Source organism: Felis catus, chromosome B3 (genome assembly GCF_018350175.1).
Source record: "Felis catus isolate Fca126 chromosome B3, F.catus_Fca126_mat1.0, whole genome shotgun sequence".
Classification (NCBI taxonomy): domain Eukaryota; kingdom Metazoa; phylum Chordata; class Mammalia; order Carnivora; family Felidae; genus Felis; species Felis catus.
The window spans coordinates 8,548,550-8,564,176 of NC_058373.1; the positions used below are offsets into that span (position 1 = coordinate 8,548,550).

At 44.2% G+C, this 15,627-nt stretch overlaps 1 protein-coding gene across 2 annotated transcripts in view; it reads right to left on the reverse strand.

Annotated features, from left to right (window-relative positions):
- AGBL1 (AGBL carboxypeptidase 1) overlaps positions 1-15,627 on the reverse strand; it is an 843,888-nt gene that overhangs the window by 74,788 nt on the left and 753,473 nt on the right. Inside the window, exon 23 of one of the 2 annotated variants that reach the window (XM_011282742.4) lies at positions 9,689-12,709. The exons of the other annotated variant lie outside the window; for it this stretch is intronic. Coding sequence (XP_011281044.2) covers positions 12,499-12,709 — 211 coding nt within the window. The 3' untranslated portion in view covers positions 9,689-12,498. Of the gene's footprint in view, positions 1-9,688; positions 12,710-15,627 lie in introns of those variants that run through there. 2 annotated transcript variants of the gene reach the window in all.

Sequence of the window (15,627 nt, forward strand, 5' to 3'; positions counted from 1 at the left end):
GATCCTACTGTTACTTCCACCAGTGAACGTGGAGACCCCTGTTACATCATCTTTGCCATATTATCTTGAAGAAAGTCTTGTGACACCAATTACAAGGCACTATGAGAGAGGTTGCCTCGGTTATTTCTATTTACAATCTTCTTCCTCTTAGCACAACAAATTTATTGTCTACAGTGGTCTCCAAATCAGTGTTCTTGAATGCTCCATTGTGCTCTTGATCCATATAAGAGTTTTTCCTTAAGAAGTTGTGTGTGTGCACATGGCAGCAGGGGGTGAGCAGCTAATCATTGATGATCCTGAGATGTGACTTCCTTCTACCTTTCTGGGTCCTGATTTTCCTTGCCCTTTAAAAATGTCAAATGTCTCTCGTCTTATCATCATATAGTCACTTCATATGAGGAAAAAAAGCAGAAAACAACTAGCCAACCAACAAGAACAAAAACATTCAGAAGAAGAGGAGCATGACTCAGGTAAACTGTCTTGTGGAATATCAATGACTTATGCCAAATGATATGGAAATCCAATTCCAACAGAAGAGGGCAAGTTTCTTCTCTTGCTCCTTGCTGAGTGGCTTTGCTGACCTGGCTGGCTCCCTTGAGCATTAGTAAATAGAAATTAAGTGAAGCTGAGAGGTAGTGATAGTTTAGGATTTGGAGATCTGAGATCCCCGGCTAATAAATTGAGTATCACTTGAAACTAGGTAATGGTTGTAGGATGCTCATAGATTTCTGTATATAATTTTGAAGTGAATCCTAAGCACCCTTACTCAAGGGTGGCTGCAAAATAGAAATCTAATAAGAATAGGGCCACTGGGAACATCTCATATTGTCCAGAACACTCACAGACATGATAGATGGGAATCTGAAAAGTTATTTCCGGACCCACAGCAAATATCATAAGGAAAATCCTTCCTTATCCCAACCCAAACCTGATTTTGCTGGGATGGGGCCATATTCCTCTAGGATATTCATTTAAGCTCTTTCAAATTCATGTTATTTATCTTTAAAAATGTTGCTCTCAATATTTGCTTCGGGAGACTTAGAGAGTGCTTCACGAATTTCACATGCACATTACCATCCACCACCATCAACCCATCGGGAGATTCCTTCAAAAGGTCATGCAGCATTTTCATCTAGAAATATGGAAAGGAGGCTGAGCAAAATTAAGATTAATAGGTAGATAGGGAAAGAATAGGTCTTGACGAAGTTTGAAAATAAGATGCTGAAAATTACAGATTCATCTCTAGTTAAATATGAGGAAGGAAGCATGAAAGCAAGTTTGCCTCAAGAAACAGAAAAGAAAAGAAAAGAAAAGAAAAGAAAAGAAAAGAAAAGAAAAGAAAAGAAGGGGAGGGAGGGAGAGAGGGAGGAAGAAGGAAGGAAGGAAGGAAGGAAGGAAGGAAGGAAGGAAGGAAGGAAGGAAGGAAGGAAAGGAGGAAGAGAGGAATGGAAGGAAGGGAAGGGAAGGGAAGGGAAGGGAAGGGAAGGGAAGGGAAGGGAAGGGAAGGGAAGGGAAGGGAAGGGAAGAATGGAAGGAGCTGCCACCAAATGATCCACCAAGGATGATTTTCTTTTAGGGGGTATGATACCAGGGAGAAAATCGGAAGAACACACACACTCAGCTCAGAGCCTAACTTGGCTTCTCTCCTTGCTACTTTGCACACACTATTGAATATCTCTACAAAATAGGGGATAATGATAGTCACTTACCTTACAGGGATTTTGTGAATAATAAACTTTCAGCCCAAGAACTGGGATAAGGTAGGTGCTCCTGGTAACTTGGTAACTATTACTATCACTATTATTTTCATCATTTTCATTTCCAAGTAAAACGGCTTCCAAGCTCTAGTGCAGAAACTGTAAATGCCCTAGAAAATGAATTTTCAGATTCCCAGCTTCCGCTGAATTTTCTGACAGCCTCTACCGATAGTCTTTTTTTATCTGAAATGAATAAGTTCTTTTTCCATTAACTTAAAGTGTCACTAGAACCCAGCTCTCTGGGGAAGTCGACTTTTTTTAATTTTTTTTTCAATGTTTTTATTTATTTTTGGGACAGAGAGAGACAGAGCATGAACGGGGGAGGGGCAGAGAGAGAGGGAGACACAGAATCGGAAACAGGCTCCAGGCTCTGAGCCATCAGCCCAGAGCCTGATGCGGGGCTCGAACTCACGGATCGCGAGATCGTGATCTGGCTGAAGTCAGATGCTTAACCCACTGCACCACCCAGGCGCCCCAAGGGGAAGTCGACTTTTACTGAAGGTTTGAGGGCAGAGGGGATGGCTTAAAACAAGACCTCACAGAATAGGAAAAAACTTAAACATTAGACTTCACTTTGAATTTTAGGAGTCAGGATTTCTCACGGGGTCTGAATTCTCCTTGGGTTTAGGCCTCTGGCTTCCCTGGGACGCTGCCTCCCTCCCACCTATTCTCCTTTTTGGCCAGTGTGCCCCAATCTCCGTCACCATCTAATGACAGTCAGTGGCTCCCTAACGTTCACCCCAAAGACTCCCACACTGCATATCCCCGAATTCACTGAGCTGACCCTCTAAACAATGCTTCTACCTGCTCTGGCTCTCCACCGTTGGCAAGGTGGAGGAAGAACTAAGAACAGTAGACAATTGTGCAGGGGAGGAGCTCATGCGGGACTTGCCCCACAGCTGCTCCTCTGTCCCTGGACCATCGCATCAAGCACCGAGCCCCGGGGTCAGCATGTGAAACACACTTAATATCTATTAGCTCCCTTTCCTTGACCAACCCTTTTCCTGTCCAAGTCACCAGACCCCAGAGTCATTTGCATTGAAACCCTGAGTGTATGTAAAGAGGAAGCTGGCCCCCTAATGCCGAGGGACAAGGTCAATGAGGGCAGCTGGCCCAGTGCCGAAACAGAGGGCAGGCAACAGGACAGGACTCTTAAAGAACACTTTTCAAGCAGCCAGCGAAGTGGGAGTAGAATGGGTGGGCTTGCTGCGCTGCAGGGAGGAAATGAGCCTTGGAACCAGCCACACCTCTGCTGAGCAGGGCATCCTCTCCCCAGGGTGGTATGACAGCGCCACTTCCCCAAGCACGTGTGACCCCACAACCACCCAGCAGGGCAACGATCACAGATGAGAGCAAATTCATATTCCTCCCCACCGCTCCCCCCACCCCAACGTTGCTGACTCAATTCGATCCCCCTCCCCCACTTTTAGGTCTTCCTGTTTATGTTGTCCCTTTGTCTCATTATTTATTTTTAGCCCTGATTTCGGAAGCTTTTATTCTGCTGGGCATTGGCAGCGTCTCAACGGCATCGGCCTGGGCTCTGAAAAGATCATTGTGCGGGGCCTGGCCTCGGGCCCCGGGCGGACAGAGCGCTAGTGTGAGACACCTTGAGCTGCCCCTCTGTGCGCGCGCGGCCAGCCCAAGGCCTGGTGGCCTTCTCCATGGACTGGCCAGCACAGCCACAGTGAGTATGAGAGATAGAGGTGACCTCAGATTTCAGCCGGTCCAGCTCTCAGATGGAGAAACTGAGACCCAGAGAAATTAAGGATCCTCTCCCTCCCCCCCAATCCCACATGAAAGTTGCAGAGCTGGACCTCAAATCCTGGGCTCTTAAATTCCAGTTCAGTGCTCTTTCCTATACGCTAGAAAGTAATTTCTGGAATAAAGTCATCAATTCCTAAATTTCAACATGGGTGTCCACCAGAGCGGCTGTTCCATATTTATTATTTAATTTTTTTTTTCTTTTTGGACTCTGAACGCACTTACATTCACGAAAAAACCCCAAAAGTCTAGAAGGACAGTGGGAGCTCCTCTCATTGTACCCGCACTCCAATTTGTCATTGTTTTTCCTTAAGAAACAAAACCATTTTTGCTATGAGTCAGGAGCAGGGAGCTGGTGCGGCTCGCCTCCACGGACTGGCTGCAGGAGCGATGGAGAAAGGAAAAGCTTCAGTTCCCAGGACAATGGTCTCTTTCACTGGGAATATACCGAACCAGAATTACAAGTGTGCAAGAATAAACAAGGCTGGAGTCAATCTAAAGTTGTTTTACACTCTGTTTTATTAAAGTCAATGCATTTCCGCTCCTATGTGCAGCGCCTAAGTTTGCCTAATTGTAGACACCCAGGGTGAATGCTAATGCAGGCGGAGGACAGTTGGAGATCTGAAACCAAGGCCCTTTTCTGACCTCTACAGGCCATTTGGAGGAAAAAAAAAAAAAAAAAAAAAAAAAAAGGAAGCTGCTTCTGGAAAATTACAGAGCAGGAGGCATCACAGACCAGGAGCTGAGGGAGATTTTTCCTGGATGCTTCTTTGCTGCTCTGATTGTGCTGGACACAGGCGTGCCCTACTTTTCTGCAGCTCCGCTATTCATGTTTAATAGGTTACTGAGGCAACGGGTAGGAGGTCATTCTCAGGAGACCTTTGGAATGGAAATTAAGATCTCAGTCATTCAACACATATTTAACGAAGGCCCTCTTGTCTTGGACACAGTGCTAGGCCCTCAGCATATAGCAGTGAACACCATCATCTCTCTTCTCCAAAAACTGCAAAGTCTGATGTGGGGCAGTGGCGGGGGGTGGGGGCGGGGAGAGATAGACGAACCTTTAGGTAATACCACGCAGCCAAAGCTATGACGCGGTTTCTACATCCGAGTCAGATAAGGGAAGGCTACGGGGAGGAGGATACATATAGGATATGATAAATAGAATAAGGCACAGAGGTGGAAGCAGAGAGAGCAAAAGAGTAAAGTGCTTTCCAGAAACTGAAACTGTTGTTTTATGACTTTGGTAGGGGCTTGTGTTAAGACAGGATACCAGAAAGTTAGCCAGTGGCTGGATCCCTAAGGGCTCAGGTACTGGCTTCCATTTGCCTTTTATCCTTGGGACCGTGGGAGGCCACCAAAAGATTGTAAGCAGCAGAAATGGAAACAAATGCTCATTCCAAATATCATCGGGCTGCACAGAGAAGGGCTGTAAAGGAGGCAAAATCACAGGTGAGGAGAGCAGTGGGGGAAACCACTGCTGAAACCCAGGCGAGAAGTGAATCAGGAAGAAAGATCAGGGGACGGGTGGGTTCAAACCAAAGCTAAGAGCCAGGCTTGGCCAAGACTTGTGGATTCATGTGTTTTGTGAAGGTTTGAGTGCCTGCCTTTGTCAGACATTGGGCTGTGCGTTGGACACACAAAAAAAGCAAGAAAACACAGACTCCTTGTCAAGGTGAACTAGTTTAGGAACTTGGAGGAAATCATGAGGAAGTGACTTTGAACCTATGCGTTTGAGGTGGAGTGGGGGGCATTAAGCAGGGATGTCCAGGACAAGTTATTTGTATTTGAATCAAGGATTGAAAACAACAACGATCCCGCCCTTCGCGGAGACAGGGAATTACTCTGTGGCTTCTAGAAAGCCCTCAGGGGTGTTTGAAGAGCCGCTTTTCCCTTGGAGTGCAGACCCAGGGGTCAGACCGCCTGTGTTGAAACCATGGTCCTACTACTTACTGGCTGCATAAGCACAGGCAAGTGCTTGCCTTCTTATGCTGAGAAACCTCACCTGTCGAAGAAGGAAAACAAGAGGGCTTACCTCACAGGGTTAGCGCGTGAAGCGTAACACGACTGCACATGCAGTGGTCATAGACTATTGTACATGGAAGGTATTCGTGTTCAGCACATGTTAACGGTGGCATGGAGTGGGAAAGCAGAACTTTTCTGGGGGCAGAAATCAGCTCCATCACCTACTCAAAGTGCCTTTAAGTACAACTGAACCTCACTTTGAAACTGGCAATTGGGGTGCCTGGGTGGCTCGGTCAGTTCAGCGTCTGGCTCTTAGTTATGATCTCAGTTTAGGGGATTGAGCCGTTTATTGGGCTCTGTGCTGACACCACGGAGCCTGCTTCGGATTCTCTCTCTCCCTCTTTCTGCCCCTCCCCCGCTCACACGCCCACGCCTCCTCTCTCTCAAAAATAAATAAATAAATATTAAAAAAAAAGAAAGTGGCAATAATGATGCCCATCTATTACACAGAATGGTAGTGAGAGCTTAAAAGAGTATGAGCCGAGTAGGAAGATAGGTTTTCCTCCCCTAATACCTTTCAAAATAACTTCCTCTTCAGACTGAGGCATGGGTGGGGATCGGTTGGTACAATTCTGTCAAAGAACATCCATTCATTCAACTTCCATACTCTGGCCAGCAAGGCGGTCAGTCTGTTTGCTCCCTCACTCTGTCCCACAGCTAGTATACAGAACTGACCTCGACACCACTTCTTGTCCTGACCCCCAGAGAATGAAGCCACACTCAGATACCTCAAATGAATTGTTCCCAACAACTGTACTTCATTATTATTAGTAACATTTTGGGAGGGGGAGTGGGGGTTGGTAGTAATACGTGTCTGCTGCTAAGAAATCATTTTAACCTCATTCACCCTAGAAAAGATCGTCAGAAACTCCTAATCAGAATAACCAGCTGTTCCAGGCTCCCATCCATTGCTCTATTCTGTCTTGTCATGAGACCCAGATGTGGTTTATTTGGTAATTCTTCCACAAGTATGCAGTCTCTTCCAAAGAGAACTGAATCCATTTTTCTTCGTGGCCGAAGCAGGCTCAAAATATATACATCCTAGAAGACCAGTTTATGCCATATGCTGATGAGAGGGCCTCACCTTCTCCCCAAAAGTTTTCCATCTCAATTTGTGTGTGGCAGTATGGGGCAAAGGCACTATCTAGCGGTGCCCTGCTTTTGTAATCATGAGTCTGATAATGAATTTTCCCTCACTCACTCTGTTTATAGGCTTTACCCTGCACCTACATTGTGTGTGTGTGTGTGTGTGTGTGTGTGTGTGTGTGTGTGTGTGTGTTGTATGGTAGGGAACTCAAGCTCAAGTCCATCTCCATTGTGTTGAAATGCGTGCAGTAGATGATTTTAAGTCATATGCAATTGTATTCTCTTTTTATTAGGCACTGAAAGACCATAACACAATCCATTTTTACCCAAAAATGTCTTTTTACTGCTTTCTTTTTTTTTAAACAACACTCTTTATCAAGAATCAGTTGGGCACTCATGAAGCCAAAGTGCTGCATGAACAAAAGAGGACATCTGTTGAGAAGACAGCAGCAGGCTCCAGACCTAATGAATTATTTTTGCCCAAAAAAAAAGCTCTCATGGTGAGTACCCAGGCTACTGTGTCTGTGTCTTTCCAAGACTGGAGCCTTTAGGGGGCTGGAGCAGGGTGGACCAGCAGGGCTAAGGGAATCTATCACTCTAATGCCAATGCAAATGTTCAGACCCACCATGCAGGCCACTGTCCTGAGTCCCTAACAAGGATGACTTATGGCAGGCATTTCACGGACGCTCCTTCTCTTGGCAGAGAGCAGAGGCTCCCCTTGGAACATGAAACCGACTCTACAGCTCGGCTGTCCAGGCTGGGAAATAAAAGCTGTGCATGAGAACTCCTCCTCTTAGGGATGTAATGCGACCTTACTTGTGTTGGCATCCCTCAAGGTGAGCTTGTAACTCAAGAATCAGGTTATTTTCAAATGTTCCCTGTGGCTCTGAATCCTTTTTTTCTGGAGGCCTGGAAGCAACTGGAGCCAGTGGATGGAGTTTTTGGATTCTCACTGAAAAGATTGCAAGAAGTGGCCAGGCAGCCAAGTTGGCACGAGGCACAGGGAGCCATGTGCCAGCTCCCACTGAAGCGAGCCTGTGGTCCAAAGCACCTGGATGAATACTGCAGCCACTGGCGACTCTTAGAGATTCTGCTCCTATATCTTCTCTGCTCTATCTAAATATTTGCACAATACAGGCCAGGGCAAGGCCACTCTGTTCCTTCTTAAGCTTGCCTCCCATGGGAAACAGTCTTCCGTGGCAACTGTCAGTTTGGGAGGCTGAGATGTGCACATGGTAGGCACCCTTTTAGTGAAATCACTTACCTTTCCTGTAACACAAACTCTGATTTGAGATGGAAGATGAAGGGATTTAAGGGAAATATATGGGATTTCACTGAGACCTTAGGTGTTCAGGTTTGAGGCGGGGGGAAGACACATTTGACTGCCTTCGATGTGTCAAGAAGTATGCTAGATGCAGGGAGAGATAGCAAGAAAATATCAGGGGCGTGTGTCTTAGACGAATCCACCCATCGGCCACTGGGGGTGGGGCTATAAAAAATACACAAATAAAATTGTAAATAGAAAGCGTGCTTTAGAAGGTATGCCTAAACAGTGCAACAGGGACACAGAAGAGAGATGATATAACTTGGCTTGGGTGATTAGGAAAGGCTTTACAGAAGAAAGGTGATATTTGAACTGGGCCTTGCAACCCCCACATGATATAATGGGAGATGCTCATCAGAGACAGAAGAAAAATGTGATCATGTTTGAAAATTCAGAGGGTTTTTATGGAGCCATGTGGCTCAAGAAGGGGTGTGTGTGTGTGTGTGTGTGTGTGTGTGTGTGTGTGTTCACACACACTGTATATGTGTGATGGGATAAAATAAAGCTGTGTCCTATGGCAAACTAAAGAGTTTGGATAATAGCGGAACCTGAGTCTGTAAAGAAGATTGGGGCCAGGTTGTGCAGGGATCTTTTTCCTGTAGGAACTATGAAGCTAAGAAGTTTTCTATCACAGGAAAGTGTCAAGAGCAGCCAGTAGATTCCACCCTTAGGGGATCATGGAAGTATGATCCTTATGGGATCGCAAGAAGCATTGTGCTTCTCTACCCTCAATAGGACTATCCTAAAGACATAACAAGCAAGTTACCCCCCTTTGCCCCCATCAGAGAAAGTGCACAGGGCTCCCCCAGGAAACTGAAGCATCCCCACCCACACCCCTGCCAGACAGAGCACTGGATAACGACGGATACACGACACCTGTGCCATGACCTGGCCCCAACATCACTTCTCTAGACTCTCATCCCACCCCTGCACACTTTGAACCACATCTGCTTCCCACTGGAGCCTCCCACTCCCAGGAATTGTTGAGTAATCTTGTTTGGCTCTGAGTTTGGTAGAAGAGGGTATTCAGAACAGTTCACCATAGTGGTTTGGCCAGCAAGAGACATGTCTGGCCAGGCTGGAAGAGCCACTCCTATGACTATCTGGAGTTGACTTCCCAGTGAGTCCTCTCTTCCCCCCAGACTGAACACTGGTGAGGTGTGACACAGAATGGCCTTCAGTCCCAGTGGCAAGAGAGGGAAGTAAGCTCTCTCTCCAGGTCCTCTGTTCCCTACAAACAAACTCCTTCCCAGCTGACTTGCACCTGGGCTTACTTGTTCAAGACTTCCACATAGTCCCTATCTCACTGGATATAACTCTCCTTCTACTGATGCACCTCTGGCTTCTAGGAGTCCTTTCCAAATGGACATGTCATGGGCCCCCAGTATTCAACATGGCCCTAAACTGCACTCATTATCTCTCACCTCACTGCAAACCTGCTGATCTTCAAATATGGAAATGTTACACCTAGGGTACTCATGCTATTAAACTACCAGCACAGCAGGGTGTCCAATCCATCGGTCATAAGCAAGTACTTATGCAGTGGTGCTGATGCATGCCTGCGGACATCACTCCTGGGCATGCTTCTGCGGAAGATTCCTTGTCTCTGCCAGCACGTTCAGAATAAAATTCAACTTTTCCATCAAGGCACGTCAAATGTTGCTTGATCATCTCGATGCCAATCTTAATTTCATCTCTTGTCACTCCCTTCCCTTACCCGCATGCAAACACATCTTTTAAACCGGTCACGCTCATCATTTTATTTCAAGCTGTAACCCCAACACAGGGCTTTTGCACAATCTCTTTCTACTTCTTAGCATCCTTCTTCTCCTTTTTACCTGAAAACCCTTGTACATCCTTCAAGAATCACTTCAATTATCACATCTTGGTAATGTTTCCCACCACTGCTGCTCCATTAGATTTGGTGATTCCAACATTGTCTACCAACACAAGCTTCACAAAGGCATGTGCCACTGTATTAAAGTGTGTATTGCTCATCTTTCCCACTGAACTGCAAACAACTTGCAAGCAGAGTGGGTCCTTTTCTCTGCATCCTTAGAGCTTAGTAAAGTACAGGACACATAATAGGTGTTCAATATATGTTTGTTACATAGATGAACCACATGTTCCATGTCCCTGGCTTTCCCCGAACATGCTACATAGAAATTTACAATGTCCTGATCACTTTTTTCTCAGAAACCTATCAGGTAATGAGAAGCTCATCCCATAAACTAATTTGAGCTGGGGAACAAAGTGGTGATGATGAGTTAGTATTATTTCTGTCCTTCTCGACAGTTACATTTTCAGCAAAACTATCTTCTTGACTCCTCAAAGCAAGGAAAGAACAGAAACTTTATGTTATCTTCTATTTAAGAGTGGAAAGGTTTATGAGAGAAGTTCAGGACTGCTGTTATCTGGGATTTGAATTCAATGTCTTTGTTATTTCCCTTAAACCTCTTATATATGTTATAGACATCTGAGTGTCATAGTGCAAAGAATGGATATAGGATTTCTGAACTATAGCAAAGAAATTTGGAAGGGAGTTGGAAAAAGAAGAGACTCTAAATAATAATAGTAGTGGTAATACTACTACTACTACTAATAATAATAATAACATCAGCTCCTTAAATCATAGCACACATGACTTTCTCCTATGTCTTGGGGCTACATTATGGCAAAGTTTTACTGTGTGGTTTTCTGCTGGTCTAGAGGGTTGCTATGAGTTTTTTCTGAGATGATTGTTTCCCAAATCTCTTGGTGGTGATTGGTTTATCAAGGAAAGTATTTGGCAGTATTTGATCTCCAGTTTGTATTATTTCCTTTTCCCTAGGCCCACCTCAAATAAAGACTATATTTTCCAACCTCTCTTGCAGCTACCTGCGGTCATAGGACCTCTTTCTAGATGGTGGGATTAAGGAGAAGCATAACGCATGGCTTTTGAAATACAGAGACTGTGTTCTTCTTTTTCTATCTTTCTTATTGCCGCTGACATGTAGATACAAAGGCTGACGCTTTAGCAGCCATCTTAGATTAAGAGTAAAACCAACCAACACACAGCAGACCCGGAAGCCCATACAAGTTAAGTGCTGGACACCATGTACTTATGATACCAGCTCTGGCCTACCTCTATATGGAAACCACACAAAAGAGAAATAGACTCCTGTTTCACAAAAGCTACTGCAATTTTGGATTTTCCATCTCTCAGAGTCAAACCTAACCATAACTAAATATATATATGGCATCTGGACAAATGTAAGTTTGATCTGCCATATTTTCTCCATCTTATCTGTCATTCAGTACCTGTCTTCCATGCCCCTTCTCATCCTTTCTGCATGGGCCCTGTATGTGTCGTCGTCTAAATCTCTAATCTATTTGCCTCTGCATGCTGAAGGCTCTTGCTCCATTTCACTTATTCTATGACATTCCAACCTCCTACACTCTGCTCCTATGTAACCTCCTTCCCAATCCCCTCCAGGAAGAGGGAGTACTTTCCAACCATGTGGCTTTAGGTAATGTTTTGTGTAACTGTGAAAGTACTCATCCAGAATGTTCTACTTGTACTATGGAGGAAAAGAAGCCAACATTGTTGAGTGTCTACCATGTGCCAATCCTTTATATTATTATATATTATCTTGTTTCATCTTTATGATAAATTTATGATAAAGATATGATATAGACATCTTCATCTCAATTGTATGTGTAAGAAAACTGAGGTTTGGGGAAATTTAATTAGTTGCCTTAGTTCTCATAACAAGTGACTGCCAGGTTCAAGATATGAGCCACATCTGTCTGAGCCTGAAGTGAATGATTTTTCCAGTATGGCTTGCTGCCTCCCAGCATTATGGTTAGTGGCCTGAATTCATAGGATTTTCAAGTTTGTAGAAACCATTGGCCATGTCTTATTCAGTATTGTGCCTTCTCCCTTAGAACCTAGGACGGGTCCTGGTTTATACTGGATCTGTAAAATATATACTGTTAAAACAGACCAAGCATGATGCTTGCAAATTTTTGGTTGTGCAGCCTTTCGTGTTCAATAATTCAGAAACTAAATATGCTGCTAGGACTCTCAGAAGTCTCAGTAGGGCTCACAATTTGTGCTGAGGAGCTCAGATGCTATAGTAGGAAGACAACAATAGGAGGTAATACTCATATTTAGAACAACTTAAACAACCACATAGAAATCTGGCTGAGAAGCCAAAAAGTAGCCTCAACTCCTCCTTCCAGTCTGCTCCGACTTCAAGCATAGGAATGGAGAGGAGCGCAAAATAGTGTTGAGAGGATCCATGGTAATCCTGAAAGCAGCCCATTCTAGCATAATGGCAGCATGCAAGGGCTCCAAAGGCCACCTAACTATGTCTGCAAAATGGTATAATTATGAAGTAGCCAGTCTCTATGCATAGTGACACTAGAACAAAATCTGGAAATAGGTTGCTGAGCTCACGTGGGCTGGTTTTTTGCACCAACACTGTAGTTTCTGATGGTGAAGAAACTACTTAGCCGTTAGTCCAATGGTTAGGGACTTGGAACTCACTACAACCCTGGGGCTATGGGATGGCTTTTCTTCCCTGTCCTGACCCCTCCTCCTCTTCCCCTCCCTCATCCTTGTTGAAAGCACACTCCTGGATCTGCCGGTCCAGCTCAGAGAAGCTTCCTTCCTGGTCTGAGCTGTTGTCTGTACAGTAATCAATCTCCTCCATGCAGGGGGGCTCATCGTCCAGTTCTGGAGTGACGCTGCTCCTGCTGCTGCTGCTGCATCTGCCATGGGTTCCCAGGAAATGGGAGAAGAAAGGAAGGAGAGGAAGGGAAGGAAGGAAAAAGGGATGAAGAATACAGAAGGGAAGGGAAGGAGAGAGGGAGGTGGGGAGAAAGGAGAGGGAAATGAAAAGAGAAGTTACAAGGAGTGTTTACAAGTGATTGGAAAGGAAGAATGAAAGTTATCCTCTAGGAGTTGTAATCTCAACACTCCCTGCTCTTCTAAATATGTTTCAGGCACAGTTTTCTGTGTCCTCCACCATTATTTTGAGATGTGGGGAGGAAATCACATAAAATCTTTGGGTTTCCTTCCTCCTTTGCAAGAAGAATCTGCATTTCTAAGTCCAATCAGAAGATTTCCAGTCAGAAGAGGTGGACAACCTCACATATTTAAGATCTCTAAGGTCTTTTGGGCTCAAAGTGAAACATCTGAGAAGGGTGTCACTGAGTATCAGAGAATGTCATGTCAACTATGCCCAGGGAAGAGTGGAATTGGAATTCAGGTAGCGGAGACCAGAAGCTTTAATGTTTCTCACTGTAACTCACAGCACTCTGAGTCCGTGCATTAGTTCTCCTTCATTATGATGGATGGTTTATTGGAGTTAGACAATTAATCCAGGTTGAAATTAATAAAGGAGGGAGTAAGTAAGTAGGCAGACAGCATTCCTTTTCTACTGTGCTTGTGCTTCCCATCATCTGCCTTCTCTCCCTTTTATGTTAGTTTATTCACAAATGGAAGATCAGCAGGGGTTGACCAGTAAGAGGTAGCAGGAATGGACAACAAACCTTGACCACATATTGTGAGCAGGGGATATTTCCTCCCAAGGAACGGTGTATCTACCTCATTTGCATGAGGTACCTTCTTTCCTGAAGACTTTCTAATCACTCCCTACTTAGGACTTAACCAATTAGGATTAACAGCGTGCTGGGTTTCTACTCTGTGATTTATAGAAGGCAAGCACTTCATAAATCAGGCAGAGCCGTTCATCCACCTGGCTTGCCATAAACAATGAAAATGGGTAATCAGCAGCACAGTTACATGTTAGCTTGGGAAATGAATCAGAGTCCAGTTTCTTAATTGTCTACTGACTGATGGGAGCAGCTTCCATGCTCTCCAGGCCCTCAGTCTCCTAAACCGAAGGTCTGGTGGGACATTGCCCGAATGGAGAGAAAAGGGAAGAAATATGAACCGTGTTTCCACAGCACCACAGCATTAAATTGTTATCATATTTTACAGGCAGAGTTGTGGGTGATAAAGCAGCTGAGTAAAGGAAGGTAAGAGCTGCCCAACTGTAACATGAGCTCAAGTCAGCAAGAACTGATTGCCTTGACTCAACTGTCACCCTACCGGGGACTGAGATGACATTCTGTACAATGTCAAGAGGCTGAGCTTAAATCCTGGCTATGAGACCTTGGAAAACCCCTCAGTCTCACAGAATGTCAATAATAACACCTCAGGAGGTGTTGTGAATACTGAATCAGAAAGCACACAGATGCTGTCTAGCAGAGTGCCTTGCAAAGTAAAGGCAATCAACAAATGTTAATTCCACCGCGCTACCCTGGACACGAAAGAAGACCGAGACATGGCGTTGCAGGAGGGCGGACATTGCGATTTGTTGGTTCACACCTGGGTTATAACTACAGCAAAACCATTCAGACTGGCACGGCTAGTAACTTCTCTGAGGCATCATTTTTATCGTGCTACTTCCAAATGCAGGAACTTGCAATGACTCTTTCTTGCTTATTAATGGCAATATGGTATTGATGGATGGGATGTTCTCTCCAGTGTCCTGTTGGCAGGAGTCCATGAGTGAACTACAGGGTCAGTCTTCCCCTAACGAGGGCTTGTCTTGCCTCCACTGCGGGGTCTGCTCTGGTCATTGATGGACCTGGACCTTTCCTACCACAGTCAAGTTGTCAGGCTGTCCTCGTTGTGATCCTCCAAACACACCAGACTAAGTGTTTTTCCAAGACTTTGTTCAGGTAGCCAAATTCTCATATCTAAAATGGATTTCCAACTCCTCAGCATCCAACAAAATGTGATATATCATTTCTAAAAGCTCATCTTCATTTCCACCGAATGACTGCTTTGATGGCTTCATCTCTTTGAGATTTTCTTCTTTTAAATACTAATCTTCACATTCTTAAATTCTTTTTACCCTTAATAATGTTTCCAGGCCTATTGTGAATCAGGCCCACATCGTTTGCTCATTCTATATTATTCTATAGAATGTCTACAGTGTGCTGAGACCTACAATAAACAGTTGCCACATTGAACATATAGCAAGTATGTATGTAGAAAAATCTATGTTTTGGACCATCTTTGGGGGAATTACTTTTTATTTGAGTTCTTTTTCAAAGATTTTCTATACTAATTACACCATAATTATCACGTTAGTGATTTTACTGATTTCAAACAAACGTGGTTTCTTTTGTCACTGAGATATATAACATAAAATAAGCGTATAATATATTGTTAAATTACATTTTATACATATATGATATTATACATATATATATATTTAATTTATATATGCAAAGACCTAAAAAACTTCATGTCTCTCACTCATTTTCCAAATAAAGTGTAAGTATTGTAATAAATTAGAAAATCAAATTACATATTGAGGGATTTCCTCTTCTGTATAGACAGAGAAGACTTCTCTTTTTTCCTCCTCATAAATTATCCTGGATATTTTAAAACAAACATAAGAAGAGTCTGAAATGTGGATGAAATATGGAGGGAAGGGAGTTGACGAGATGAGGTCTCAGGACTGATGGACAATACAGGGGTGATCTCCCTGTCTTTTGTCTTTGCCCCTTACATCCCTGACTTGGAGCTAGACAAGTTGACAATGTGGAAATACTAACAGGTGTGGAGAAAAAGAGCCCCAAGAGCTAGTTCTCTCTAGCCAGATGGTAAG